The sequence below is a fragment of the Saccopteryx bilineata genome, chromosome 2, assembly GCF_036850765.1.
Source record: "Saccopteryx bilineata isolate mSacBil1 chromosome 2, mSacBil1_pri_phased_curated, whole genome shotgun sequence".
Taxonomy (NCBI): domain Eukaryota; kingdom Metazoa; phylum Chordata; class Mammalia; order Chiroptera; family Emballonuridae; genus Saccopteryx; species Saccopteryx bilineata.
The window spans coordinates 4,914,723-4,942,606 of NC_089491.1; the positions used below are offsets into that span (position 1 = coordinate 4,914,723).

General features: G+C 49.4%; 1 protein-coding gene and 1 non-coding gene across 13 annotated transcripts in view; one reads left to right on the plus strand and one right to left on the minus strand.

Annotated features, from left to right (window-relative positions):
• The window catches only part of RAPGEF1 (Rap guanine nucleotide exchange factor 1), a 149,956-nt gene that overhangs the window by 63,027 nt on the left and 59,045 nt on the right, over window positions 1–27,884 (plus strand). For 8 of the 12 annotated variants that reach the window (XM_066255911.1, XM_066255914.1, XM_066255921.1 and 5 more), the window contains exons 2-5: window positions 8,378–8,517; window positions 9,060–9,173; window positions 14,993–15,171; window positions 20,487–20,643. In XM_066255911.1, the coding sequence (XP_066112008.1) occupies window positions 8,378–8,517; window positions 9,060–9,173; window positions 14,993–15,171; window positions 20,487–20,643 (590 nt within the window). The remainder of the gene's footprint in view (window positions 1–8,377; window positions 8,518–9,059; window positions 9,174–14,992; window positions 15,172–20,486; window positions 20,644–27,884) is intronic. The other 4 variants (XM_066255916.1, XM_066255922.1, XM_066255915.1 and 1 more) reach the window with 1 other exon arrangement.
• Window positions 16,671–16,746, minus strand: TRNAG-GCC (transfer RNA glycine (anticodon GCC)). The gene has a single exon. It is a non-coding gene; the product is annotated as a tRNA-Gly (tRNA).

Consider the following 27,884-nt stretch of genomic DNA (forward strand, 5'->3'; position numbering starts at 1 on the left):
ACACGTGGGGCTCTCAGGGATTTTACTTCCTATGTTATCTATTTTTGCAGTGCCGGAATTTTTATAATGAGGTTGTTTTACTTCTGTTGCTGAAAAAGAAAAAAAAAAAGATACACTTACTATTTCCCTCAGCACCCACAGCAGTGCCATAGTTATCAGTAGATTTCCTGGACAAATGGAGAATGTGAACAGATTTTCATGTCAGAAGAACCTTTGGTGTTGCAAAACTCCAGCTATTATTTCCTTTTGTTTTAGCATAAATAGTTTTATGTTGAGTAAGACTGGATCTTTTGATAGGGAAGTTGTTGTTTGGGAAAAAATGAAACATCAGTTTGCTTTCCATTCTACTAGGCTGGGTTTTCAGTTTTTGCCTTATTAAGTGTTGGCAGAAACCTGGCAATGTTATCAAATACCAATAATGGTTATCATTCGTTGTGCATTTGCTATATATCAGGTCCTGGGCTAAGTCTTCTACGCACAGGATCACGTTTAGTCCTCATTGGGTCCTGAGGTTATGTTTGTTTTATAAATGAGGAACCTTCACTTCAGACAGGTGAGAAGTTTGTCCAGGTACATAGCTGAGCTCAGGTGAAAACACAGGCTGCCTGCCCGGGCCGGGTACCTTGGTTGGTTAGAGCTTCTTCATCCCAAAGCACAGGGGTTGCCAGTTCAATCCCCAGTCAGGGCACATATAGGAACAGATCCATGTACCCGCCTTCTCTCTCTCTCTCTCTCTCCAATCAATCAATAAAGAAAAAAGAGTGCCTGACTCCACAGCCCATGTGCCACCTGCCGTGCCGACCCACTCAGTCCTGCTCTCATTTTTATCTTTACATTAGTCTGTAAAAGTCTTAGCGAGTAAAAGTCTGAAAGCCTTATGTTTAAAAAGTCCTTCCTAATGAGTCAGGTTCCTTCTGCACTCTAGTTGTCCTTCTGTGCATTTCAGAAACGGGAGGCTGGACTCGGTAAGTGGGAGTGGGCAGAGGGAGGCCCTTCCTAGTTGTGCCACAGTTCTGTGCCCAGGACGCTGTGGGTGACGAGAGATTGCCAGCTGCAGGACGTGTGGAGATCAGCACTGCCTCAAAGTGTTGTCTACCACGACCCTGACTGTGGTGGCTTAGGTAGTTGATATTTAACCCCCCCCCCCCCCCCATGCAGGGCGAAATTAAGCCCTGACAGGAACCGCTGCTAAGTTGGGATCCCAGCTGCTTCTCTGGTGACGTTTGAAAAGCCAGTTGATCCGCACAGTTGTCAGCCAGAGGCTGAGGCTGACAACTTGTTACGCCTGACCAAGGGCAAGTTGAAAATGGAAGAGTGCAGTATGGACACCTGGCAGGCTCCCTGGGACAAACTTGGTTGGCTATGGTGTGTTTTTGTTTTTGTTTTTGTTCTTGTTTTTTTGAGACATGAGTCTGTGAGCTGCATGCCTCTCCTCCAGCCTGTCCTCTTTCTCACTGAGTAACGAAGGACATTCATCTCATGGCTGGACATGGAGCCTGTGATGGTTGCCTCAGAAAGTGCCTGTTCTCAGAGGCATCATGACCACACTTTCTCTGGAGGAAATGATTAACAGATTGATTAGTCATTGGGAGTTCCCGACCTTTGGTGGTGTGAATGCCACACTGAACACTGGTCTGAGGCTTTGTTTTTTTAAGTTCTATCAGTGGCCTTTGAAGTTGCTCTCACAGATCTGATAGACCACAATAAGACACTGGCTCCAGGCATTTCCATGTGAAGGAGGCTTTCATTTCCTTTGGTTGGGCGTGGCCATATGGAAGTGTGCAGGTCTGGTAGTCCCACGTGGTGGAGCGGTGTGGAGCCACTGGGATCTTGCTAGTGGGACTGCAGAGTGGCACGGCCACTTTGGAGACTCATTTGGCGATATCCATAAAGTGGAATATAGTATCTACTCATCATCCAGCAGTCTAGTCAGAGAAAACTCCTACATGTTCCGAGAGGCATGTGTGAGAATGTTCATGGTAGCCTTGTTTAGAAAAATTGGAAACAAATGCCCACTGGCAGGAGAGAAGACAAATAAAGCTGGTGCCGTGGAACACATGGCATGCCACGGCACCCAGAGTGAACACACTTATCTACTTCAGCAGGGCTAAATGCCAGACCCACCGGACGAGGAAAACACCAGAGCATGAGAACACTTACAGTGTGCTCCCATGTATGAGCAGTTCACAAACATCAATTAAACTCTACTTAGAGATATAAAGTGTCACAAAAAGTGAGGGATGATCAGCACAAGGCCTGAATCATGGGCAAGCTAGGTTTATTGGGATGTAACCCAGTCATAAGTTGAGTATTTGGATATATATGTGTGAACTCTTCCCAAAATTTGTTTTAACTAGAAAGTCTAAAGACACTTGTACACAAAATCTGCAGAATAACTTCCCAAGGGAACAGGGAATAGCACAAGCGTGGTTGCTGAGGTTCACCTGACCCACTGCAGCAGCGTGGGAACATCTCCTGGGCATCGCCCTCTGCCCCCGTGACCGATGCACACGAGAGGGCGTGTGGGTGTGGCTGGGTGGGTGGGGCGTGGTTAGCGAGATTACCCTGAGAGCTCCCTCTTGTTGCTTCCTTCCACCTGTTGGTCATTGTAGTGCCTTATCGGCACTCAGCTGTATGGTCTGATTGACCTTGCACATCACATAACCCACTGTTTCAAGGAAAAGGTGACAAGCAGCCTCCAAATCAAAATCTGTCCTCATGACCATTGTCCTCAGTTTCCAGGGCTGAGGCGGTTGGTTGTCATTACAAGGACCTTGCTCTCCTCGCGTGGTGGAGCGCGTCTCCTACTGGAGCTGGCTCTTTGGAGGCTGTTACGTACTCTGAGGAGAGATTTATTGGTAGATCCAGCACTTTCTTTAAATGCTGATGTTGAGTCCCAGCTGTGCCCGAGACAGGATTCTGGGCTGTAGCTGTGGTATACTTCTGGGTTAAGGTGCTCTCAGCTGGAGGTGCCCTCAGTGGCCCTGGGCCACGGTCAGGACCATCCCCATATATGCAGGACCCTGAGAGGTTGGGGGCCATGCACACCCTGCCTGCCTACCCTAGTTCCACCCTTGTTTGTGACGGCAGAGATCTGCATCTGGCCAGCCCCTCCGCCCATGTAGCTGCCAGGGCAGCAGACTGGCGGGGGCGGAAGTCGGCTCACCCAGCCCGTGTCTCTGGAGGTCTTTGACCACCAAAGTGAACTAAAGAAAGCGTGCATCCTGCCTAGACTTCCCCATTTCTGTCTGCTCTTTCCCTCCACCCTGCTAGTCGTCTCCCTAGGGTGCCAGGGTGGAGGTCACACACGAGCACACTGCTCTGCCATCCCGTCGGGCTGGGAACCCGCCTGTAGGGCTGTGCTGTGGCTGCGGACGCCAGTGTCCGGAGTGCGATGGGCAGCCGTCAGGGCAGCGCCGGGGAGGCACCGAGAGGGAGACAGGTGAACAGCTCAGGCGGGCGGAGCTGTCGTTCAGTGCTGACGGTGGACGGAGCACTTGTGAGGCCCAGTTACTGGGGCCCGTGGGCTACGTGTCTAGGGCAGCAGGCCAGCCTGTCGCAGGTCTGGAGAGCAGGTGGCAAACAGACTTCAGAATGTGACCAGCCCCCTGCCCCTGCAGACCCGGAGTCAGCTGGATTAGCTCCCGGGGCGCGAGCCTCACTGCACTGCCAGGCAGCCTCGTGTGTAACCCGTGTCACACTGGCCACCCAAGAGCAGTGCTGTCGGTGTCGTTTGCCAGACAAGGGAACTTAAGAACTTAAAGAGATGACTTGGAAGTATTTTGACCCAAACAGTATGACTACAAAGCTCACCCTCATACCACGTTTCCAAACATAAGGCAGTACACACTATATAGAGGCCCCTTCCAGCTTGGGTGGGAAAGAAGTAGAGGCAGGGCCAAGGGGGGCCGGAGAATTCACACTGTCAGTTTACCTACTTGGAGTCCCAGGAACGACTGCAGCAAATAAGGCAGGAGTCTCAAACTCGCGGCCCACCAAACAATTTTGTGCGGCCCGCAGACTAATCCACGAAGTTCAAAATATTTTGGATAAAATTAAGTAAGCCTAGGGGCCTACTTGTACTTTTCATTTCTCTAGCATCCTAGCTAGATATTAGCTTAGTTAACAGCAGTTGTGATGCGAACTACAGTTTCTGGTCGTTTTGTGACACTGAGTAAACTGCATGTATGATTGTGCTTGTACTGATTTTTTTTTGTTTTCAACTGCAGTGAGAAAAGTGTTGCTTAACAGTTGCCTTTTGTAGACCTAGTGCGGCCCGCCGAACGGCTGTGATTTTGCTCTGCGGCCCACATGCTGAGTTGAGTTTGAGACCCCTGAAATAAGGGCTGGTGTTGTGCTGCTCCCGGTGAGGAGAGGGTGCCCCAGCTTCTTGTGGATTTGTGTCCAATTCGGGGCCTAAGAAGGGCTTCCTGCCGCTCGCCCTGGCCGGTGGACAGACAGCTGTAAATCCCTACCTGGTCTGACTCCACGTGTAAACGAAGGTCAGACCCTGGCTTTTCTTTCTGATTCAGAGGCAGTGGCTCCTAGATAACTTGCAGATAGATGGTCCCTCTGACCCTGCCTGCACCTGGGAGGTCTTTGACAAGGAGTTGAACTTTGGCCCCATTAAGCCAGTGCAGCAGTAGAGGATAGTGACAGGCTTATATGTTGTTTATTTGGAAGAGTTTTTTAATACTAAATTGCTAGAAAAATTGAAAGCAGTGCTTTTCACTTTTAAAACTACAAATATTTATGTTTTTATTGCACAGTTTTGTGTTCTGTTTCCTACTTCACAACCAATTGTAAATATTATTGTGAATTTCCAATGTTAGCAAGGGAAGCATTTCTTTTTATGGGGACTGTGCTTTATTTTATTTTTCAATTACTGTATACATTATTATTTTGTATTAATTTTAGGTGTACTGCATAGTGGTATGGTCATATACTTTATAATCGTGTAGTGTTTTGTTTTTGTTTTGTGACCGAGACAGACAGAGAGAGGGATAGATAGGAACAGAGATGGGAAAAGAGAGAGAAGCATCAATTCTTCGTTGCGGCACCTTAGTTGTTCATTGATTGCTTTCTCACGTGCTTTGACCGGGGCTACAGCAGAACCAGTGACTCCTTGCTCAAGCCAGCGACCTTAGGCATCAAGCCTGCAACCTTGGGGTTTTGAACCTGGGTCCTCCATGTCCCAGTCCAATGCTCTATCCACTGTGCCGCCACCTGGTCAGGCTCATGTAGTGTTTTTTGATTGGCTGATTTGTTGAGTAGAATTTACTGAACATCTTGAGCCATGTATCATGTTAGCACTGGGGATGTAGGTGTGAGCAGTGTAAGCACAGGCCTCAGCGAGTGTGCATTCTTGTGAGGACACAACCATGTATCACTTGATAAGATAGTTTCAGGCTCTGGAAAGCACTATCATAAACACAGAGGTGGATTAAAGTTGGTTGAGGCCCCAGGCGCAGAAGGAAATATTGGGCCCCTTAGAAAAAAGAGAGAGGCAAGGAAATAAAAATACATAACCATACTTTAAATAAATAAAAAATATTACGTACTATTAATGTTAAAATTACACATATGAAAGCAAACTTGGTGTCATTAGAAAAAAAGTGTAAAGTTGGGGTTTTGCAGGGCCCTTCAGAAGTCAGGGCCCAGGGTGCGTGCCTGGTGCTCCCGCTGTTAAATCTGCCTCTGAATAAATGGCGAGATGAAGGAAGGCTGGCTGTTCAGTGGATGTTTGTTTATTTTAAACAACTTCATTGAACTATAATTCACATATACAGTTGACTCATTTAAAGTGCAGAATTCAACATTTTTCAAAGCAATTCACTGGGTTGTGCAACAATTCCCAGATTCTAATTCTAGAACATTTTGTCTCCTACCAGGAGAAACCTCTTACTTTCTAGCTGTTCCCCTCCAGCCCTCTCCACTCCCCTCAGTTTGAGGCAACCACTGGTCTACTTCCTGTCTTTATAGATTTCCCTATTCTGGACATCTCAAATACATGGAATTACAAAGTACGGGGTCTTTTGTGACTGGCATCTTTCTCTTAGCATGGTATTACTAAGATTTATTCATGTGGCCGAGGGGATCAACACGTCATTTCTTTCCATCGCCTGATAATGTCCATTGTGTGGATATCCCACATCTTATTTATTCGTTCATGAATGTTTAGACATTTGAGCGGTTACCACCTTTTGTTTTTTATGAATAATGCTGCTGTGGACATTTCATGTACAAGTCATGTGGCTGTCTGTGTTCGTTTCTCTTGGGCGTGGGTCTAAGAGCAGGATTGCTGGGTTACAGGGTGACTGCTCTTGTGAGGGGCAGCAGCATGTGGGAGTCCCAGTCTCCCCTGTCCGCACCAACACTTGGTCTTACTGTTTCGATTCTACCTCATGGGTTTGCAGCCGTGATTTATGATGGTTTTGATTTATGTTTCCCTGGCGACTAATGATGTTGACGATATTTTCATGGACTTCTTGCCCATTTTTAGATCTTCTTGGGAGAAATGTCTCTTTGAATCCTTTACCCATTTTTAGTTAGGTAATTTGTCTTTTCTTGTTGAATTGTGAGATTTTTTTATATTTCCTGTATACAAATACTTACCAGGTCTATGATTTGCAAATATTTTCCTGTATTCTGTACCTCGTCTTTTTATGTTCTTTAGTGGTGTCATGTGCAACACAAACATTTTTCTTTCTCATTGAAGTATATTAATTGACATATAACATACTGGTTTCAGGTATAGCCCACACAATGATTTGACATTTGTATATCTTGCAAAATGATTACTGCAGTAACTCTAGTTTAAAAGTTTTTAATTTTGATAAAGTCCAGTTTATTTTTTATTCTGTTGCTTATGCTTTTGGTATTATATCTAAAAATCATTGCCAAGTCCACAGCCACAAAAATTTTATCCCTGTGTTTTCTTCTGTTTATAGTTTTAACTCTTACACTTAGGTCGTTGATCCATTTTGAGTTAAATTTTGTGTATGGTGTGAGGTAAGGGCCCAAATTCATTCTTTTGCTTGTGAATATCCAGTTGTCCCAGCACCATTTGTTGAAAGGAATATTAATTCCCTCATGGCATGGCATTGACATCCATGTCAAAAGTCAATTGGTCATAGATATGTGGGATTATTTCTGGAGACTGTCAGTTCTTTCCTTTGTTCTGTATGCTTCTCCTCTCCTCAGTACAGCGCTGTTCTGGTTACTATAACTTTGTAGTAGTCAGTTTTGAAATGAGGAAGTGTGAATCCTCTAACTAGACTCTTCTTTTTTCAGATTGTTTGACTATTCTGAGACCCTTGTATTTCCACACTAATCCGAGGATTAGATTGTCAATTTCTGCAAAACAAGCAGGAGGGGCAGCTGGGTTTCTAACACGGATTATATTGAATCTATAGATAAATTGGGGATGTACTGCCATTTTAACAAAATTAAGTCTTTTGGTTCATGAATATGGGCTGTCTTTCCTTTTATTTATTTAGACTTTCTCTGATTTCTTTCAGCAATGTTTTATAGTTTTCAATGTATAAATCATCTTATAGTTCTTATGTTAAATTTATGCCTAAGTATTTTATCCTTTTTTATGATACTGTAAATGGAAGCTTTTTAAAATTTTATTTTGATATGTTCAGTGCTACTGTATAGAAATGCATTTGATTTTTATGTATGATCTTATATATCCTGTGACCTTACTAATTTTGTTTATTAGTACTAATAGTTTTTTAGTTGGATTGCTTGGGCTTTTCCATATACAAGATCACATCATCTACAAAGAGAGATAGTTTTATATCTCTCCTTTCCAGTCTGGATGGCTTTTATTGAAATACTAGAGTACGACATCCAATAGGAATGGTGAGAACGGACACCCCATCTTGTTCCGGATTTCAGGATAAAACATCCAGTCTGGCACTGTGTCCCAGAGAGTTCTGAGTACCTTAGTTCTATTTCCACCTCTACTGCCAACTCTAACGCCTTGCCCGTGTCACTTGTTGCAGTCCCTAAGTCTCATTCTTTAATGAGAAAGACGTTGATTTGTAGTGGTGGTACAGTTCATGCATCCTGCGCTGTGTGACTCTGCTGGTATTCCTTCTTCCGGGCCAGTTAGCTCCCTGGGACTTTGGTTAGATCCCACACAGACTCCACGAGGAAGGACCCTTGGGAGTATTTGCCAGTGAGTTGTCCTTACTTGTTCGGACTGACTTGGACTTACACGATTCTGAACTACCTGTCCTAGAGACGGGCTTCGCAAAAATATGATCAGAAATGTTTTAAGGACTCCCTGTTGCCTTTTCTTTGCATCTGAACAGCTTGGGGAAGTTCCCACTCTGCCTCTAACTGTTGGACCCCTCTCTGTTTACAGACTCCCAGCGTTCTCATCTCTCCTCCTTCACCATGAAGCTAATGGACAAATTCCACTCACCCAAAATCAAGAGGACGCCATCCAAGAAGGGAAAGCCAGCTGACGTGTCTGTGAAGATTCTCGAGAAGCCTGTGAACAAAGTAAGCTGGTTCTCTCTACACTTCTCCTGCTTTGAGCATCAGAATCTGCTTTTTTAAAGTTCATTCCCTGGGGACAGAGCTCTCCTTGCAGACACCTCTTCCATAGTGTCCAGGCTGCAGGCTGGGCCTCTAGTGTTTTTGTGAAATGTGAACCTGTAGGCTGGTGTTTCTCATGTTAATTAGAGTCAAGCTCAGTTGGCTAGAACAGTTCTCCTTTCCCAGAGGTGCTATCCTCGGGATACTCAAAACAGCTCCACACTTCTGTTCACACCCGTGATCTCCCTGCCTCAGAGAGCCCACCATCACCCAGGCGGGTGCGCGCGCGCACACACGGGGAGGTTTGTGATGTCCAGGACTTTTATGCTCTGAGACATGCAGAACCCTGGAAGTCCAGCCAGAGGTGTACCCTCAAGCGCTAGTAACCTGAGCAGGGCCAGGCGAGCCAGGTATGTTGAAATAGCTGTTGATTTTCATCAACCCCTTTCTTCAGCCTAAAGCGGCCATTTCAAGCTCTGTAGGAATCCAGGTTTCCTCTCTTCCAGGAGGCAACAGACAGATTTCTACCAGAGGGCTACCCTATCCCCTTGGATCTGGAGCAGCAGGCAGTAGAATTTATGTCCACCAGTGCTGTGGCTTCCAGGTCTCAAAGGCAGAAGGTCAGTGTGATATTAAGAACATTGGGTTTGCCTTGCCTTCTACTGCAGAATCCTGGCCCATGGTTTTGGGGATGGAAAAAAATCTATTACAGTATCATGGTGTTCATTTGGGTGGCAACTGTGGGCCTGACCAGGAAACAGCCCAAGGGGGTCTTGGGTAAAAGTAAGCTTGTCCAAGCCCCCGTGGTCTTTGGAGAGAGCCAGCACTCCGTGGCGAAAGTTTGGGGATCCTTTCTGGGTTGGTTTGGGTGTGCTGCTTGGGTCCAGCGGGTTCTGGGGGAAGTGAGCGAATCTCCTCCGTCAGGATCAGCTGTTCTTTCCTTGAGCTGCTAGGACGATGTAAGGGACTGAGAAAGGCGAGGGCGTCTGCCGTGCCAGGTGCTCTGTCAGACTGGTGAGGCAGCCGCAGACACAGGTGCCCTCAGGGACAGGGACACTACTGCCGACATGGAGCAAACCCTTCCTTAGCGGTGTAAGTGCTCTCTACGCGTTCCTTACTTAACCCTCGTAAGAGCACTGGGAGGGGAGGCTTATTTTGCAGGAAAGGAAACTGAGGCTGTGGACAGAGTAAACATTTGGCCATAAAGGGTGGTGAAGCTGAGATTTGAACAAGGCCATCTGGCATCCAAGTCGAAACTCTTGCAGTAAAAGCCAGAGTTTATTTTTTAATATCTCCCAAATCTAAATGTTAACCCCACATGTAAGTAACTAAACATGAAAACAAAATTGAACTTAGCAATGTGAAATAAAAGCAAGCTTTATAGACTAATAGATCTTTAATCATCTAGTGAGTACCCAAAGCCTAGTTTGTGGGTGAGCTGGTATCACCACTGTCATCAGTTAATGCCGCTGGCAAGCATTGCCCTGCTGTGTAAACACATAATTCCTGAATTTTGCAGTACACCTATTTTTGTTTTTTATGTTCACCAGCAAAATATATATATATATATATTTTATAAAGTGAGAGGCAGGGAGGCAGACAGACAGGCTCCTGCATGTGCCCTGACCAGGATCCACCAGGCAAGCCCCCTAGCAGGTGATGCTCTGCCCATCTGGGGCTGCTGTTCTGTTACTTGGCAACCAAGCTATTTTTAGTGCCTGAGGAGAACCCATGGAGCCATCCTCAGTGCTCAGGACCAATTTGCTTTAACCATTTGAACCATGGCTGCAGGAGGGGGAGGAGAGAGAAAGAGAAGGGAGAGGGCTAGAGAAGCAGGTGGCCACTTCTTTTGTGTGCCCTGACCAGGAATTGAACTGGGGACTTCCACACACCAGGCCAACACTACTGCTGAGCCAGCCAACCAGGACTGCAAAATATCTTAAAACCCTAAAAATGGAGGAAATAAAGGTTTTAAATCAGAAAGTCTTCTGTTGAAGAATTCTTTTTCCTACCTCATCTGTTAACAACAGGAGGCTGAGAGTAAGTGTGGAATGTTCAGGGTTTGCCAGATTGATCCGGATTCCAGACTGAAGAAGAGTAAGAAAGTAGAAGATTTGGTCTGCACTACAATTATTTTTTATGACGATCTGTTCAGCAGCCTCTTGGAGCCGAGTTTCTCCCTGAAATCCAGGGAGCGTGTCATTTGTCATCTGAAGGGGCTGAGGCCGCACGGAGGGAAGCGATTCACTGACTGCCGTGTTCTCTTCATGCGCTCTGAGAAGACACTGTCCCAGTCCCTTGGGTCGCGAAGTCCCCCCTTCTTCATTATTCCAAGAGAGGTCACAGGGAAGAGCGAATGCTAACATGTCCTTTACTTGGTGGGGTTCCTGTAAACTCCAGGGGACACTGAGCATGTTTAGGGGACATGTTTGGTTGTCACACAAGGAAGGTGAGGCAGGAGCTACTGGATCTGGGGGGTGAAGCCCAGGGAAGCTGGTAAGCACCCTACGGCACAGAGCACTGCCCCTCTGCTCCCACGCAAAGACTCCCTCACCCCAAAACGCCAGTAGTGTACAGCTGAGAAGCCCTATTCTGCAGCAAGGAGCTGCAGGCGTGATCTTTACGGAAGGGAAATGCTGCCTCACTGGTGCTTATCAAGCGCTGGGTCACTGTGCTCTGCCCCCAGTTACCTGCCTGAAAGCGAGAGCACAGATGTGCATGTGGTACAGGCCCAGACAGCACTGGGCGTGTCCGGGAAGTGCCAGCATGCCTGGGCTGAGAGGACTGTTGGAGAACTCTAACAATAAGTCTGTCATTTGCTATCATCATTAATTATGTGTTACTTATTAGTCCTCTTAGTACCTAGAGAATATGCTCATATACTTTGTCGTTTTACCCCAGTTTATATGCACAGCTTTCTCTGTTTAAATACATGGGGAATTGCAGCTCAGGAGAATAGCTATCGGACTGAAGGGGATAGATACACAGGTAGGATCAGACTGAAGGGGACAGATACACAGGTAGGATCAGACTGAAGGGGACAGATACACAGGTAGGATCAGACTGAAGGGGACAGATACACAGGTAGGATCAGACTGAAGGGGACAGATACACAGGTAGGATCAGACTGAAGGGGACAGATACACAGGTAGGATCAGACTGAAGGGGACAGATACACAGGTAGGATCAGACTGAAGGGGACTGATACACAGGTAGGATCAGACTGAAGGGGACAGATACACAGGTAGGATCAGACTGAAGGGGACAGATACACAGGTAGGATCAGACTGAAGGGGACAGATACACAGGTAGGATCAGACTGAAGGGGACAGATACACAGGTAGGATCAGACTGAAGGGGATAGATACACAGGTAGGATCAGACTGAAGGGGACAGATACACAGGTAGGATCAGACTGAAGGGGATAGATACACAGGTAGGATCAGACTGAAGGGGATAGATACACAGGTAGGATCAGACTGAAGGGGACAGATACACAGGTAGGATCAGACTGAAGGGGATAGATACACAGGTAGGATCAGACTGAAGGGGACAGATACACAGGTAGGATCAGACTGAAGGGGACAGATACACAGGTAGGATCAGACTGAAGGGGACAGATACACAGGTAGGATCAGACTGAAGGGGACAGATACACAGGTAGGTAGGTACATGGACCCAAAGCTGCACGGCGGTCTCTCAGTGCCCAGGCCCTGCCCTGGGGGATTTCACATGAGGTCTTCTTTACTCCTCACCATAACCATGTGCAGAAGTTTGATTAGTCTTAATGTACAGAGACTTTGGGCTCTGGTCCAAATTTTTTCATCAAAGTCTGTTTTTCGGCTTGACCTGTGGTGGCACAGTGGATAAAGCATTGACCTGGGAATGCAGAGGTCGCCGGTTCAAAATCCTGGGCTTGCCCAGTCAAGGCACATATGGGAGTTGATGATTCCTGCTCCTCCCACCTTCTCTCTCTCTCTCTCAAATAAATTTTTTTAAAAATCTGTTTTTCCCTTAAATCAGCAGTTCTCAACCTGTGGGTCGCGACCCCAGTGGGGTCGAATGACCAAAACACAGGGGTCGCGACCCCACAGGTTGAGAACCACTGCCTTAAATGTTATGAAATGCTTCCATCTGCGTTCTCATTCGGTCTCCACATCAACCTCTTCCAATCTCCTGGCAGGACTTACTCTTCCCTCTGTGCACACAGAGAGCAGGAAGCCCGCTTGTCCCCAGGCCCAGTGGTGGCTTTGGCTCCAGGCCCCGCCCAGTTCGGCCACCCACACGTAGTTCCCAGGTTTGTTGGGCGATGGTGGCTCCTGCTCCTGCAGTAGCTGCTGCACGGGAGGACTCCGGGCCTCTCAGAGGACCTGTGTGTGGCAGCCTCGCAAAGCCAGGCCTTGGGGGCCTGCCCTTGGGAGAGCCGGCCTGAGTCCCGCTGTGAACTTGGGCTGCCTGCTGGCTGCATTTGCAAGAAGCCACAGTTCCCAGTTCTTCAGTGCGGGGCGGGGGAAAGCAGTGTGCAGAAGCCTTTCGTTCTGGGAGTAGAACTGGCTGCAGAGTTCATGGATGAAACCTGGCTCTGCTCAGTGGTCGCTCCTTTATTCAGAGCCCAGGGTGGCCTGGCTCTATGGTGGCGGCTCCTGTGGTCTCTTTACGAGGGACGGGAAACTCTCTTTCCCTCTGGAGCGCCTTGCCCTTCTGGATGGCTCTCGCCTCCAGGTGAGTCCCTTTCTCCCCAGCAAACCAGATGATTCATTTCTTAAAATGTCTCCTGCTTCTCCCCACGTTTCATCACTGCTGGCCCCTCACACATCCTGCCACAGTGCAACGGCAGTGTTGTGGTCACAGTCCTCGAGCCAGGCTAGCCACCGTGATCCTAGTCACACTTGATGTCCGCAAGCACCTTGACTCCCTCCCGCTGGGCTTCGTCCGCCCGGGGGCGGTGGTGAGGCAGAGAGCTCCTGTTGGGCGATGGAGAAGCTAGAGCCTGACCCTGGGAAACAGGCGGCGAGCACACAGTGTGGGGCACACACAGTGTGGGTCATGGGAAGGGACATGGAGGGAGGATAGCGTGGCACAGGGATGGGGCTGGGTGGGCACTCCCTCTCCCGGGAGAGTTCTGTCTCTGAGATCTTCGTTGCCTTTGGGGAAGGACCCATTGAAAGAAATTACATCGAGCCTTTGAAAGTCATCCGACTCCAGGCATTATTTACTTCTTGATCCCATTTATGTATTTTTCTTTTGATATTCCCATGAAAGAAATGCCTCTACTCTTGAAGTTTTTTATTTAAAATGACATTTTCCATCATTTTAGAAAAGCTAGTGTTCAAAATCATAATCACTTTTTATTATGTAGTATTGATTTATGATTATAGACTATTGTTGAAATCAACTTCTTCTAGAAATTCTCCTCTTGCCCATGGTGGCTTTTGTTTCTGTACCCCTGAGCCCTAGAGAGCCACAGGCGCCATATTCCTCACGCACACCTCTCTTCACATGCACTGGATGTGTCATCGATTCTGCTTGAGATGACCGCGTGGGGTTTATCCATCTCCCGGGTTACCCTTGCGTTGTCCTCTGTACCAGCCCACTGCCCCCTGGGTGGTTGACCTCAGGGCCAGTCTAGAGAAAGGAACCAAAGGGACGTGGGCACCCAGCGACAGGACTCCGGGCCTCGGCAGCCCAGGGGAAAGGACGGGGCGCGGAAGCTGGGTCCTGGGAGGAGCAGCTCCTGTTTTTCTCCTCTCTCGTGGGCGCTCCTCGGGCAGGCGGCGGGACTGGGACTGCCGTGGGCTCACTGCTGGAGCCGTGATGGGACCTGCACCACCCGCTCTGGTCTCCTCACCTCTTTACCTGAGCGCCCGGCCCCAGCCCTGCGGTTTCCAGGTCTTCGGAGAGCCACGTCACTCCTTTGAAAGGGGTTGCATCTTTGGGTTGAACGTAGGAATCTAGTGAGGAGTCCTGGGAGAGCGTGTTGTGAACACAGTGCTTCTGAAACCGGCCCTACACGGTCAGTCTCTGGGATCTCTGAAAGGCCCAGTCTCTCCATTTGACTTACTGGACAGATACGTCCCGAGACTCGGCTGTCGGTTCTCTCGGCGTCCTGCAGCCACCAGCAAGCTAGCCCTCAGCACACTGAGTAGACTGGGCGCTGTCTCAGGGTGGCGGAGCAGGCGCCTCAGGCCACATGGTCTGCTCCGGAGGGGTTCCGGAATAGCTAACCCGTCTTCCTCGGTCAAGCGCCTTCTTCCTTCAAGTCTGGCCTCTGTATCCCGACTGCTATCCTTAGAAAACTAATTTAACTTGGCTTTTCAGCAAGAAGCCTTTTCCATTAGCATCAGTCTCGAGATAGTTTACAGAAAATTTTATTTTATTTTTGCAAAATAGCTCCCTTTAATCTCTCTCCTACCTCCTTATGCTTACCATTTCCTTTCAGAACCTGAGCTGGCTGGAGGAGAAGGAGAAGGAGGTTGTCAGTGCCTTGCGCTACTTTAAGACCATTGTGGACAAAATGGCCATTGACAAGAAGGTCTTGGAGATGCTTCCAGGGTCTGCCAGCAAGGTGCTGGAGGCCATCTTACCGCTGGTGCAGAGCGACCCTCGAATTCAGCACAGGTGAGTTGCTCTCGAGTCCTTGGCAGTGTCCGAGCGGGGGAGACCTATAGGCATCTTGGTTTGGGGGCACTTCAAACTCAAGGTTTCCAGGAAACCTTGAAGAGGGTCAGGAGGGAAAGGAGCCCCCTCCCTGCCCCATGATGCCATGTGATGCTCTCCCAAGGCTGAGGCCACTGTTACTCAGGAGACCGCACAGCACTTGGGACGCAGTCATGGGTAGGTCTGGTCGTTTCTTTGCATTAGCTCATAGGCAGTAATCAAATGGATGGATGTAGACCCGGTGCCTAGGTCAGCCATAGTGCATACAATACGAAATCTATTAGAGACCTCAGCTGCTTAGGCAATTAGGACAAAAGTAGAAAAGAGCCCCACTGGAGCACGGATTGGTGACACTTCTAACTGTGTCCAGCTGGGATCTCCCAAACAGCCCTGGATTCACCGGAAGCAGGTGCAGGGGTGCAGTCAGCCCCGTCCCAGGAAGCTTCTGGGGTAGTGCTTTACTGCTAGACTGCTTTTTCCTCTTACAGGTTAGCAGGCAGCTTGACCCGCAGTATTTACTGTTAGGAGCAGAAGGAGAAGCGTCTCCACTGCAATCTTAAGTGGAGGGCCGTGGGAGCTTCCTCCCGGGGGGCTGTGGTAGGCCTGCCGGCTGTGCGGCTCTTCCCTGGGCCTGCTCAGAAGACACGTGTCTGTTTCAGTTCCTCAAGTGACTCAGTGCTCGTGGAGCCCCACGAGGCAAGTTTTACGAACTGCATTCAGCAGTTGGCAGTGAAGTGCTTGGTTTTCTTTTTCTGGGAGAGAAAGCCCATGTCTTTATTTCCAAGAAGCTCCCCGCCCTGGGCTTCTCCCTGGAGGGGCTGCTGGCCCCTATCGATGGTGGTCTTTGGCCAGGAGCTCCCTGAAACTCACTGGTGGGAGGATGGCAGTTTGTCTGGCTCTGCCTGCAGCTGTCCTCACTCTCCGTGCCATGCTGCTGTCATGCAGGAGGAGCCCCTGGAGAAGCAGGTCCCTCTGGGGCCCTGTCCAGTGCGTGAGTGCTGCTCTCGGAAGCCTTGGCACCAGCACTGTGCTTTCTGACAGTGAGCCAGTGCCCGGCCTGTACAGGGCCCAGCCTGCTCTCCTTTGGCACTGGGCCTGACCCAGTGCTGTGGTCGGGTCTGTGGGGGGCTTTTTATGAGATGCTCTTTTTTTTTTTTTTCTGAAGCTGGAAACGGGGAGAGACAGTTAGACAGACTCCCGCATGCACCCGACCGGGATCCACCCGGCACGCCCACCAGGGGGCGACGCTCTGCCCATCAGGGGGCGATGCTCTGCCCCTTTCGGGGCGTCGCTATGTCGCGACCAGAGCCACTCTAGCGCCTGAGGCAGAGGCCACAGAGCCATCCCCAGTGCCCAGGCCATCTTTGCTCCAATGGAGCCTTGGCTGCGGGAGGGGAAGAGAGAGACAGAGAGGAAGGAGAGGGGGAGGGGTGGAGAAGCAGATGGGCGCTTCTCCTGTGTGCCCTGGCCGGGAATCGAACCCGGGACTTCTGCACGGCAGGCCGACGCTCTACCACTGAGCCAGCCGGCCAGGGCTATGAGATGCTCTTACACAACTCCTCATGAGTGTTCCCCGCGTTCAGGGGTTAAATCCAGTTGAAAGCGAACTCCCTCAGCTGTGATGAGTGCTGATGGGACAGCCCAAGTAGAAGCTCTGTTAGAATTTGAAGGAGGGGCCCTGGCTGGTTGGCTCAGCGGTAGAGCGTCGGCCTAGCGTGCGGAGGACCCGGGTTCGATTCCGGCCAGGGCACACAGGAGAAGTGCCCATTTGCTTCTCCACCCCTCCGCCGCGCTTTCCCTCTCTGTCTCTCTCTTCCCCTCCCGCAGCCGAGGCTCCGTTGGAGCAAAGATGGCCCGGGCGCTGGGGATGGCTCTGTGGCCTCTGCCCCAGGCGCTGGAGTGGCTCTGGTCGCAACATGGCGACGCCCAGGATGGGCAGAGCATCGCCCCCTGGTGGGCAGAGCGTCGCCCCTGGTGGGCGTGCCAGGTGGATCCCGGTCGGGCGCATGCAGGAGTCTGTCTGGCTGTCTCTCCCTGTTTCCAGCTTCAGAAAAATGAAAAATAAAAAAAAATAAAAAAATAAAAAAAAAAAAAAAGAATTTGAAGGAGGGGTGGTTGCAGTGGTCCCATTAGACTTCCTGGAGGAGGAGGTCCTGGAGCCAGATCCCAGATGCCCCTGACGGGGAGACACGGCAGTCACGGGGCAGAGGACCATTCCGAGGCTTCTCAGCAGGGGCAGGGACAGCTAAGGACCAAGGGAGGGTCACCTCACCGTGCCACGTTCAGGTGCTCAGCCCCTTTGGCCGGGTCCAGGCCAGAGTGACCTTAGTGAAATCCTGTAACTGAGTGTTGACAATGTCTTGCTCCTAGGACTGCTGCTGCCCGGGGAGTTAGCCGGGACCTCTGCTTGGGAAGTCGCTTCCTAGGCACGCGAGCCCTGGGAGAGCCCACCAAGTCCTGCGCTAATGGTTCGAGAGTTCTTTGTCCATAGGGAGGTCTTGTGGTTATTTTATAGACGGTAACTTATTTAATGTCTGCAACAGTTCCCTGGAGGGAAAAAAAAATGCCTGGCCATGGCCGTAAGGAACAAGGACATTTTTCCTGATAGTCCTTTGGCTATTCCCATTACGGGATTTCCTCCTGAAATTCTTCCAAAGAATCGGTTGGGGTTTTTTATTGTTTGTTTGTTTTTGTTTTTTTTTTTTCTTTTTTGCATTTTTCTGAAGCTGGAAATGGGGAGGCAGTCAGACAGACTCCCGCATGCGCCCAACTGGGATCCACCTGGCATGCCCACCAGGGGGCGACGATCTGCCCATCTGGGGCATCGCTCTGTTGCATCCAGAGCCATTCTAGCGCCTGAGGCAGAGGCCACAGAGCCATCCTCAGTGCCCGGGCAAACTTTGCTCCAATGGAGCCTCGGCTGTGGGAGGGGAACAGAGAGACAGAGAGGAAGGAGAGGGGGAGGGGTGGAGAAGCAGATGGGCGCTTCTCCTGTGTGCCCTGGCCAGGAATTGAACCCAGGACTCCTGCATGCCAGGCCGATGCTCTACCACTGAGCCAACTGGCCAGGGCCTCAGTTGAGTTTTTTATCTCCCTAAGATGATTGTGAATGCTTTTTATTCTCCCCTGGCTGTGGCTCAATGGATAGAGAGTTGGCCTGTCATGTGGATGTCCCGAGTTTGATTCCTGGTCAGGGCACACAGGAGAAGCAAACATCTGCTTCTCTTCCCCTTTCTGTCCCCCTTCTCTTCCTCTCTCTCTCTCACCCTTCTCTTCCTCTTCCCCCTTCCTCTCCTGCAGCTTGATTGGTTCAAACGTTGGCCCTGGGCCCTGAGAACAGTTCGATTGATTCAAGCATCGGCCCCAGACAGGGGTTGCCAGGTGGATCCCAGTCACCCGCATGCAGGAGTCTATCTCGCTATCTTCCCTCCTCTCATTTAAAAAAAAGAAAGAAAATGCTTCTTTTAGATTCCTCCATCATCTCATTTCTCACAAGTGCAGTTTGTAAGGTAGGAGGGAGTTTTCCTGCCCTCTGCTCAGAGCCTCTTCTGTGGGCTGGCTCTTCCCTCCATCCCCTAGGTTCCTGGGATGGGGGACTGGCCCTGAACAGGCATCTGGCTGTGGGGTGTGAGCAATGGTTGGAGGGTTCCCCTACACAGGGGACTGCCCGAGGCCTTAGAGCAGGATCCGTGCTGGCTGGCAGTGGGAGGGCTCCGCTCCACCTCAGGCAGACCGCGACTGTCCATGGGGGGCATTCCTTGATGTCTTAGCCCTTCACATGGGGATGGTCTGCTTCCCAGCTGATAATATGATGGGTGGACACAGTTGCCAGTTCCCCAGGTGCTTTCAGGGAGATGCCACCATTCCAGGCAGATAGAAATGAGGTATTCCATTAAAGTGCCCACTCCCCCTTTTCCTGTCTTTGCTGTGTGGTTTAGAGTGGTGGAATCCTCAGGGCCCAGTGGTGGGAGGGAGCAGTCTGTTTAAAGAGGCCTCACCTGGCGGGGCGGGGCGGGGGGAGTGTGATGTCACAGGTGAGCCCGACCCAGGAAGGGCTGCACCTCCTGTTTGGCCCCCGCGTTCCCCCTTCCTGAGAGAGCTGGTCCACTACCAGATTGCTGTCCTGCTCGTTCTCCTCCACGTCCACATCTCCACGGGCTGGAAGAGTTGCCTGCGGCCTAGCTGGTGGCTCCTCCCATTGGTACTTCTCCCATTGGTACTTCTCCTGTTGGTACTTCTCCCATTGGTACTTCTCCCATTGGTACTTCTCCCGTTAGTACTTCTCTCATTGGTACTGCTCAGAGTGGGCTGCTGGCCGAGTGGGTGCTTAGCTCTCCTGGAAAAACATTTCCCTGCTTACCTGACTCATTAGCGCATGTTTTTTTCGGGGTTTTGTTTTAAATATCTTTGTTTTTAGAACCTGTTTTAATCGTACCTAACAGTATTATATATTTTTTCCTAAAAAATTATGTTTTTGGCTCCTAAATGTCTACTTTAATATTTTCTTTTTTCTTTTTAATATTTTGAGTAGAGGAGGGGACATCCCACAAATTTTTTTAATATTTTCACTCTTATTATAATATGTAATATTTAAAGTGGAAAAATAATCCTTTCCACAGTTCCTAGGTGAAATTATCTATAGCTATTTAAAAACATGGAAGATACAGAGATTCTTTATTTTGACTTCCACACTCACAGGGCTCCAGCCTCCGTCCCCGCCTCCGTCCCCGCCTCCTTCCACCTCCCACCCCCACCCCCACCCCCACCCCCGTGCCCCTCAGCGTGGTTGCTCCAGGACAGCACAGAGCTGCATGAGCTCCTGGCCAAAGGCTGTGTCTTTAAAGGATCCTGCCTGTGCCAGTCCCACAGACCTGTGGGCTCCTTGTGACGTCTGACCTGGACTTTAGTCTAATTCCAAACAGGACGTGTAAGACGCTTTGACCCGGTCCAGTGATTAGCATCTCGGAGGAGGGAAGGTGGGCATTCCATGAGGGATGTTATCAGGAGTTTGTGGAGGAGGTAAAGTAGGAAAAGCATATTAACGATCCCGATGGCATTTTTCTGTTATATTTGGGGAATGAGAAAAGGTGCATGGAACAGACTAGAATGTAACACTCCACCGTTTTCATTGGCTGTCAGGGAGTGGGTTCAGGGAGGACAAGTGTGTTTATCAGGGAAGTCTGGAAAACAGACTCCGTGCTAAACGGAGATCTCACAGTGATCTCATGCTTTAGATTTTTAGTGTATGCTTTTTAAAAATCTTCTCTTCCTTCCAGCTCAGCCCTCTCGTCCTGCTATAGCCGAGTGTACCAAAGTCTCGCCAACCTCATCCGCTGGTCTGACCAGGTGATGCTAGAAGGTGTGAACTCAGAAGACAAAGAGATGGTGACGACGGTGAAGGGGGTCATCAAGGCGGTGCTGGATGGAGTGAAGGTACGGGAGTTCCCGGTGGGCCCAGCCAGCACGGGAGAGTGCCTGTCCTGCGGCCGGCCCGGGAGTGGCTCCACCCAGCAGCGCCTTCGTTCCCTAGTGTCAGTGGCTCTCACAGCACACGACCTGTGGGGCGCCCGTCCTGCCCCGTGGGAGGGTGGCCAGAGCGAGCAGCCTTCCCGGGCAGGGGCCGGTCCTCAGCAGGCCCCTGGAAAGCCCTGGCGGGGCGTGCTTGCCAGCCAGACAAAATGCAACAGAAGCTGGTTTGCACTGGCTTAGCGAAACATCCAGCGTGTCAACTGCTACCTTTTCGGGTTCTGAAAACTTCTAGGGTCCTTGGTAAAAGAGCAGGACTGAGATGAGTAAAAAGGGAAACTGTATTTATTTGAAGTCCATGATGTGGTGTATGAATTTCCTTCCCAGGGAAGGCAGAAATGGCGAAACAGAAAGTTATGGGTCCCACCTGACCAGGCGGTGGTGCAGTGGATAGAGCGTCGGACTGGGATGCGGAGGACCCAGGTTTAAGACCCCGAGGTCGCCAGTTTCAGCGCGGGCTCATCTGGTTTGAGCAAAAGCTCACCAGTACCCAAGGTCACTGGCTTGAGCAAAGGTTACTCGGTCTGCTGAAGGCCCACAGTCAAGGCACATATGAGAAAGCAATCAGTGAACAACTAAGGTGTCGCAACGAAAAACTAATAATTGATGCTTCTCATCTCTCTCCGTTCCTGTCTGTCTATCCCTATCTGTCCCTCTCTCTGACTCTCTCTCTCTGTCTCTGTAAAAAAAAGAAAATAAAGAAAGTTATGGGTCCCAGTTAAGGTGGGAAGCGAAGGCTTCAGAAGTGTGGAATCATTGAGAAAATAAGTCCAGTGGATGAGAAGCAAGGCAGACATCGGGTGAGGCCAGTGGGCCAGGACTGGGCGTGGGGCGTGGAGACCCTCTGCCACGTGAGGCTGTGAAATGTCGTGGACGGAGGCCGCGGCGTGGTGCCTGGCTAGGTTTAAATCCCCAGTTCACCACTTTCTAGTCTAGGACCTTGAGCAGTCTACTCAGGTGCACCTGTAAACTAGGTGCAATAATGCTACCATGTAGCATAATGTTGTAGGAGGGGTTAAGTTAGTTCATACGTGCAGCACTCTTAGAGCACTGCCTGTCACGCCCTAGCTGCTGTAGCGTGGGACGTGTGCCTGAACAGCCTCATGGCTTCAGAAGTGTGTCCTCTTCTCTAGACCACTCGTCAGTCCAGAACTGTAGCTGAGGTCCTTCCCGCAGGGCAGAAACCATCTCTTCCCCGCTCAGCCGTGCTGCCAGGGTTCCGAAAGCTGACCCGTGGATTGATGCACCCCAGAAGCTCTGGAGAGCAGAGTGGGGGCCTCCAAAGGGGAGAAGTTTCAGAGAGCATGGCTAACACTGCAAACTGCCCCAGCATGAACCGCTAGCTGGGGAAGGGGGTGGCTCCCCACCTCTCCACACCATGTAGGGCTGTGTCTGCTCAGGGTTTTACGGAGTTCATTTCGAGGGAGGCTTGGCTAGATGACGTCAGAACTTCTGATAGCTCCCAGCTTCTCTTCCTTTTCAAACATTATTGGGTCCTACATTATGTATTTGGCCAGTGAGACTGAAGGGGGTGCAGCCCAGGGTGGCTGCTGTATAGGACCTCCCGTCACAGTCCAGACTCTGGGGTTCGGTCGCATGATCGTCCGCCCGATCTGCCCAGTGGCCTCTGAGGTCAGCAGGGCAGGATGAGACGCGACCTGAATCACACCCCGTCACTGGAGTCCGCAGTTCTGGCTCACGCCCCTTGCTCTTCCTGTCCAGGCTTCTGGAAATGCTGTTATTGAAAATTGTTTTTTTTCAGGTGACATTGTTAAGGTTTCCTTCTACCAAGTTGATTATAGTGAGATGTCCAAAACAAGTGACAATGTCCAAAATAGAGAGAAGAGTTTTTTGTTGTTTTTTGTTTTGTTTTTTGTTTCTTAGCAAGAGAGAAATAGAAACAGGAAGGGAGAGAGATGAGAAGCATCAACTCGTAGTTGCATCACTTTAGTTGTTTATTGTTGCTTCTCATACCTGTCTTGATCAGGGGGCTCCAGCTGAGCCAGTGACCTCTTGCTTAAGCCAATGACCTTTGAGCTCCAGCCAACGACCATGGGATCGTGTCGATGATCCCACGCTCAAGTGGCAACACCGTGTTCAAGCTGGTGAGCCTGTGCTCGAGCCAGATGAGCCTGTGCTCACGGTAGTGACCTTAGGGTTTCGAACCTGGGACCTCAGTGTCCCAGGTCAATGCTCTATCCACTGGGCACCACTGGGCAGGCTAGAGTGAGAGTTTTATTTTGACATTCCCAAATCAGTTCTTTGTGGCATCTTTAAAGCACCCCTGTCTTGGCTGATAGAAAAATTTCTCGGATTTTTCATGTTCACCAGGGGAGAGGCAAGGAGGGGGGCCTATAGATTGTGAACCTTTGAGTGTCTGAGAGCAAGTGGCTTTTGCACCATTATTTCACAGTATCTTAGCCTGCACAGAGATTCGCTGGGTGTGGGTGTGGCGTCCTATAATCCAGCTGTGTTTCTCTTATCGAGCCCCTCCCGTGTGTGATGGATTTAGGAGCATGGTGATGAGCAAGACTCCAGCCCCTGGCCTGATGGAGCTCACACTCTCAAGAGGCAGAGGACAGCAAACAGAAACATGTCGTTCTGTCATTCTAAGCAGGGCTCGTGCTGGAAAGAAATGGCCTGTGGTTACCTGGGAGTTCAGGCGACCTTCCTTTTCCAGGCTGGTCAGAAACTGCCCCCAGGAAGAGACAGACAGACTAAAATCCTGAAGCATGAGCAGCAGTTGACCTCTTAGTGGAAGCATTTTGTAATTAGAGTCAGTAAAGGCAACAAGGACCATCAAGACTATCTATAACATTGGCATTTTTAAGGTCTAAGAGTAATAGAGCTGACGTTTGTTAGCCACCCAGTGCTATATAAGAACTCTGCAGAGCAGGCTCGCTTGCACCCCCTACAGGTGCAGAGACTGAGGCTCAGGCAGACCAGTCAGTGGCAAGGTGGAGACTTGCACCCAGGCCTGCTGGGCTACAGACCCTGTGCACTCCCCTGACCCTCAGCTGCCCCACAGGCAGGGAGAGTCCTGGGCATCCCAAGGTCCTCCCACCGCCAAGGCAGCTGGCTGGCTACCAGCCTCTCGCTGTCCCCTTCAAGCTTGGGACACCTTATAAGCCCTGTGCTAGTTATGTGACAGCCTCAGCCGACGAGGAGGGTGGGGCTGTGAAGAAAGCGTCCGTGCGGGAGGATGTGGTCATTCCACTTAGAGGAGAAATGTGAGCACGTTCCTCTAAACTGACTCACTGCCTTTCAAATAACTCACTCAGTTGTTAAATTTTTTTGAAGGGTTGAAGTGTTTTAAAAACAGGATTACTTTGTCTTTGTCCCTAAATGGGTACTATCCTTTATTAACTCCCCCCTCCCATAAATGTCACTTGTTAGCTCTATAAACTTGGGCAAGTTACTTCTCTGAGTGTCAAGTAGGTTCTTACATATTTACCCTGAAGATTAAAGAAAGATTAAGAAAGATAAAGTACCTGGTAAGTACCAGGTGCCCAGTAAATGGTGGGTGAGGCCTGTTAACTGTCAAAATGTTCATTTCTAGTGTAGCTCACCTTTACCAACTTCACTGTGATTGTTAAAAGATGAACCCTCGTTATTATTCCGTCTGCCCCAAGCAGGTGCTTTTCCAATGGCAGCCTGAGGCCCGGCGGTGATAGTGACTGTCCGAGGAAGGAGGGAGGAAGGAAGGAGGAAGGAAGGAGCGAGCGAGCGTGAAGGCCTTCACTTCTGTTTCCCTCGGAAGCACCTCCAGCCCATAGGACCCGGCTGTGTGGGACCGAGTTCCTCAGATCCATCAGATACCCTAGTGCAGTGGTCCCCAAACCCCGGGCCGCGGACCGGTACCAGTTCGTGGGCCATTTAGTACCGGTCCGCAGAGAAAGAATAAATAACTTACATTATTTCCGTTTTATTTATATTTAAGTCTGAACGATGTTTTATTTTTTTTAAATGACCAGATTCCCTCTGTTACATTCGTCTAAGACTCACTCTTGACGCTTGTCTCGGTCACATTATACACTTTTTATTTTTTTACAGAGACAGAGAGATAGTCAGAGTGGGGGATAGACAGGGACAGACAGACAGGAATGGAGAGATGAGAAGCATCAATCATTAGTTTTTCGTTGCGCATTACGACACCTTAGTTGTTCATTGATTGCTTTCTCATATGTGCCTTGACCGCGGGCCTTCAGCAGACCGAGTGACCCCTCACGTTTCTGGAGTTCATTTTGAGCTAACCCTGGAACTCTTTGATTGTTTTCTCACTTTTTGGTGTAAAAAGATGTTCTTGGATTCATCTTGTGCTTATTTACTTGTTGATTTAGGTAACAGCTTTATTGAGATATAATGCCCATACCATTCAGTTCACCCATTTAAAATGTACAATTTAATGATTTTTAGCATATTCAGAGTTGTGTAACCATCACCATAATTTTAGAACATTTTTATTGCTTCAGAAAGTACCCCAAACCCTCTCCCGGTTCTTCCCATACCCCCATCCTTAGGCACCCACTAAACTGCTTCCTGTCTCTATAATTTGCCTGATCTGGACATTTCACATAAACAGTTCATGCACCAGGGGCCTTTGTGACTGCTCCTGTCACTTAGCACAATGTTTCAAAGTTCATCTATGTGGCAGCATGTCTCAGCACTTGATTTATTTTTATTTCCAAACAATACTCCATCGTGTGGAAACACCACATACTATTTATTCACAGGCATTTGGGTTGTTTCCACTTTTTGGCAATTATGAGTAATGCTGCTATGAACATCTGTGTACAGATTTTTATGTGGACGTATGTTTTCATTTGTCTTGGGTACCCACCTAGGAGTGTGGTTGCTGGGCTGTACAGTAACTCCAGTCTTACGGGGAGCTGCCAGACAGCTTTTCGAAGCAGCTGCACCAGTTGACATCCCCCTAGCAGGGTGTGAGGGTCCGCCCCCTCCACACCCGCACTAACACTATCGGTTTCATTCTAGCCATCCTGCTGGGGTGAGCTGGTGTCTTGTAGTTTGATTTCTATTTCTCTAATGGCTACTGATCTTGAGTATCTTTTCATGTGCTTATTGGCTATTTGTATATCTTTGGAGAAATGTCTCTTCAGACCCTTTGTCCATTTGTTGATTATTTTTCTATTATTGAGTTAGAAGTCGTCTTATACGTTTCTTACTATAGACCTGGAAGTGGACATTCCTTTAAGGAGCTCTGGTTCCTTTTATTGGAAAATGGAATTTGGAGACTATACTCTGCGGCCTGACGTTCCTTATTGCTGCTGATTGATCCTGAGTTTAGTCTCTTTAAAACTAAACACATTTCTACTGCACCAGGGGTTGCGCAGCGAGTAACACATGGATTGAGATTGCCAGGGTTGCTGGCTTGACCCCGAGGTCGCCAGTTCTGTCCCCGGCCAAAGCACATATGAGAAACAATGATCACACAACCAAGTGGAACAAGAGTTAATGCCTCTCTCTCTCTCAAAAAACCCCCTAAACACATCTAGAGTTTATACTAGTACTTCCAGTTCACATTCAGAACCACAGGGATTTTACTTAACCTCTTCAAACTCATATCTGAATTTTCTTCCTCCCACACTGGAAATCCCAGTTTTCAGTAATGTAGTATCAACATAATGAATGGGTCATTTGCTTTTTCCCCACAGTACAAACACAATTGTTTCAGAATAGCAGCACCAGTTACTTCCATACGCATGTTATTAAATTGTGAAAGATGCTTCAGAGTTGTTCCTGACCTTCAGGTTATCTGTCATTCTGCGTCATTTCAAATAGTTCTCCGGGTGGCTACGTGGATTCCTGTTACTCATCATGTCTTTGAGCAATCCCCATGTGCAGTGGACCAAGCAGGAGAGGCGGGAAGGCGGGGAGAGAAGCGGCTGGTGATGTGTACAAGTATCCCTCCCGCAGTCGTGGGACCGCTCCTGTAAGTCAGAGTCTCTCCTGTAAGTCAGAGTCTCTCCTGTAAGTCAGAGTCTCTCCTGTAAGTCAGAGTCACCCCTGTAAGTCAGAGGCGCCCCTGTAAGTCAGAGGCGCCCCTGTAAGTCAGAGTCTCTCCTGTAAGTCAGAGTCTCTCCTGTAAGTCAGAGTCTCTCCTGTAAGTCAGAGTCTCTCCTGTAAGTCAGAGTCTCTCCTGTAAGTCAGAGTCGCTCCTGTAAGTCAGAGTCTCTCCTGTAAGTCAGAGTCTCTCCTGTAAGTCAGAGTCTCTCCTGTAAGTCAGAGTCACCCCTGTAAGTCAGAGTCTCTCCTGTAAGTCAGAGGCGCCCCTGTAAGTCAGAGTCTCTCCTGTAAGTCAGAGTCTCTCCTGTAAGTCAGAGTCTCTCCTGTAAGTCAGAGTCACCCCTGTAAGTCAGAGTCTCTCCTGTAAGTCAGAGGCGCCCCTGTAAGTCAGAGTCTCTCCTGTAAGTCAGAGTCTCTCCTGTAAGTCAGAGTCTCTCCTGTAAGTCAGAGTCACCCCTGTAAGTCAGAGTCTCTCCTGTAAGTCAGAGTCTCTCCTGTAAGTCAGAGGCGCTCGTGTAAGTCAGAGTCTCTCCTGTAAGTCAGAGTCTCTCCTGTAAGTCAGAGGCGCTCGTGTAAGTCAGAGTCTCTCCTGTAAGTCAGAGTCTCTCCTGTAAGTCAGAGTCTCTCCTGTAAGTCAGAGGCGCTCGTGTAAGTCAGAGTCTCTCCTGTAAGTCAGAGTCTCTCCTGTAAGTCAGAGGCGCCCCTGTAAGTCAGAGTCTCTCCTGTAAGTCAGAGGCGCTCGTGTAAGTCAGAGTCTCTCCTGTAAGTCAGAGTCTCTCCTGTAAGTCAGAGTCTCTCCTGTAAGTCAGAGTCTCTCCTGTAAGTCAGAGTCTCTCCTGTAAGTCAGAGTCTCTCCTGTAAGTCAGAGTCTCTCCTGTAAGTCAGAGGCGCCCCTGTAAGTCAGAGTCTCTCCTGTAAGTCAGAGTCTCTCCTGTAAGTCAGAGTCTCTCCTGTAAGTCAGAGTCACCCCTGTAAGTCAGAGTCTCTCCTGTAAGTCAGAGTCTCTCCTGTAAGTCAGAGTCTCTCCTGTAAGTCAGAGGCGCCCCTGTAAGTCAGAGTCTCTCCTGTAAGTCAGAGTCTCTCCTGTAAGTCAGAGGCGCTCGTGTAAGTCAGAGTCTCTC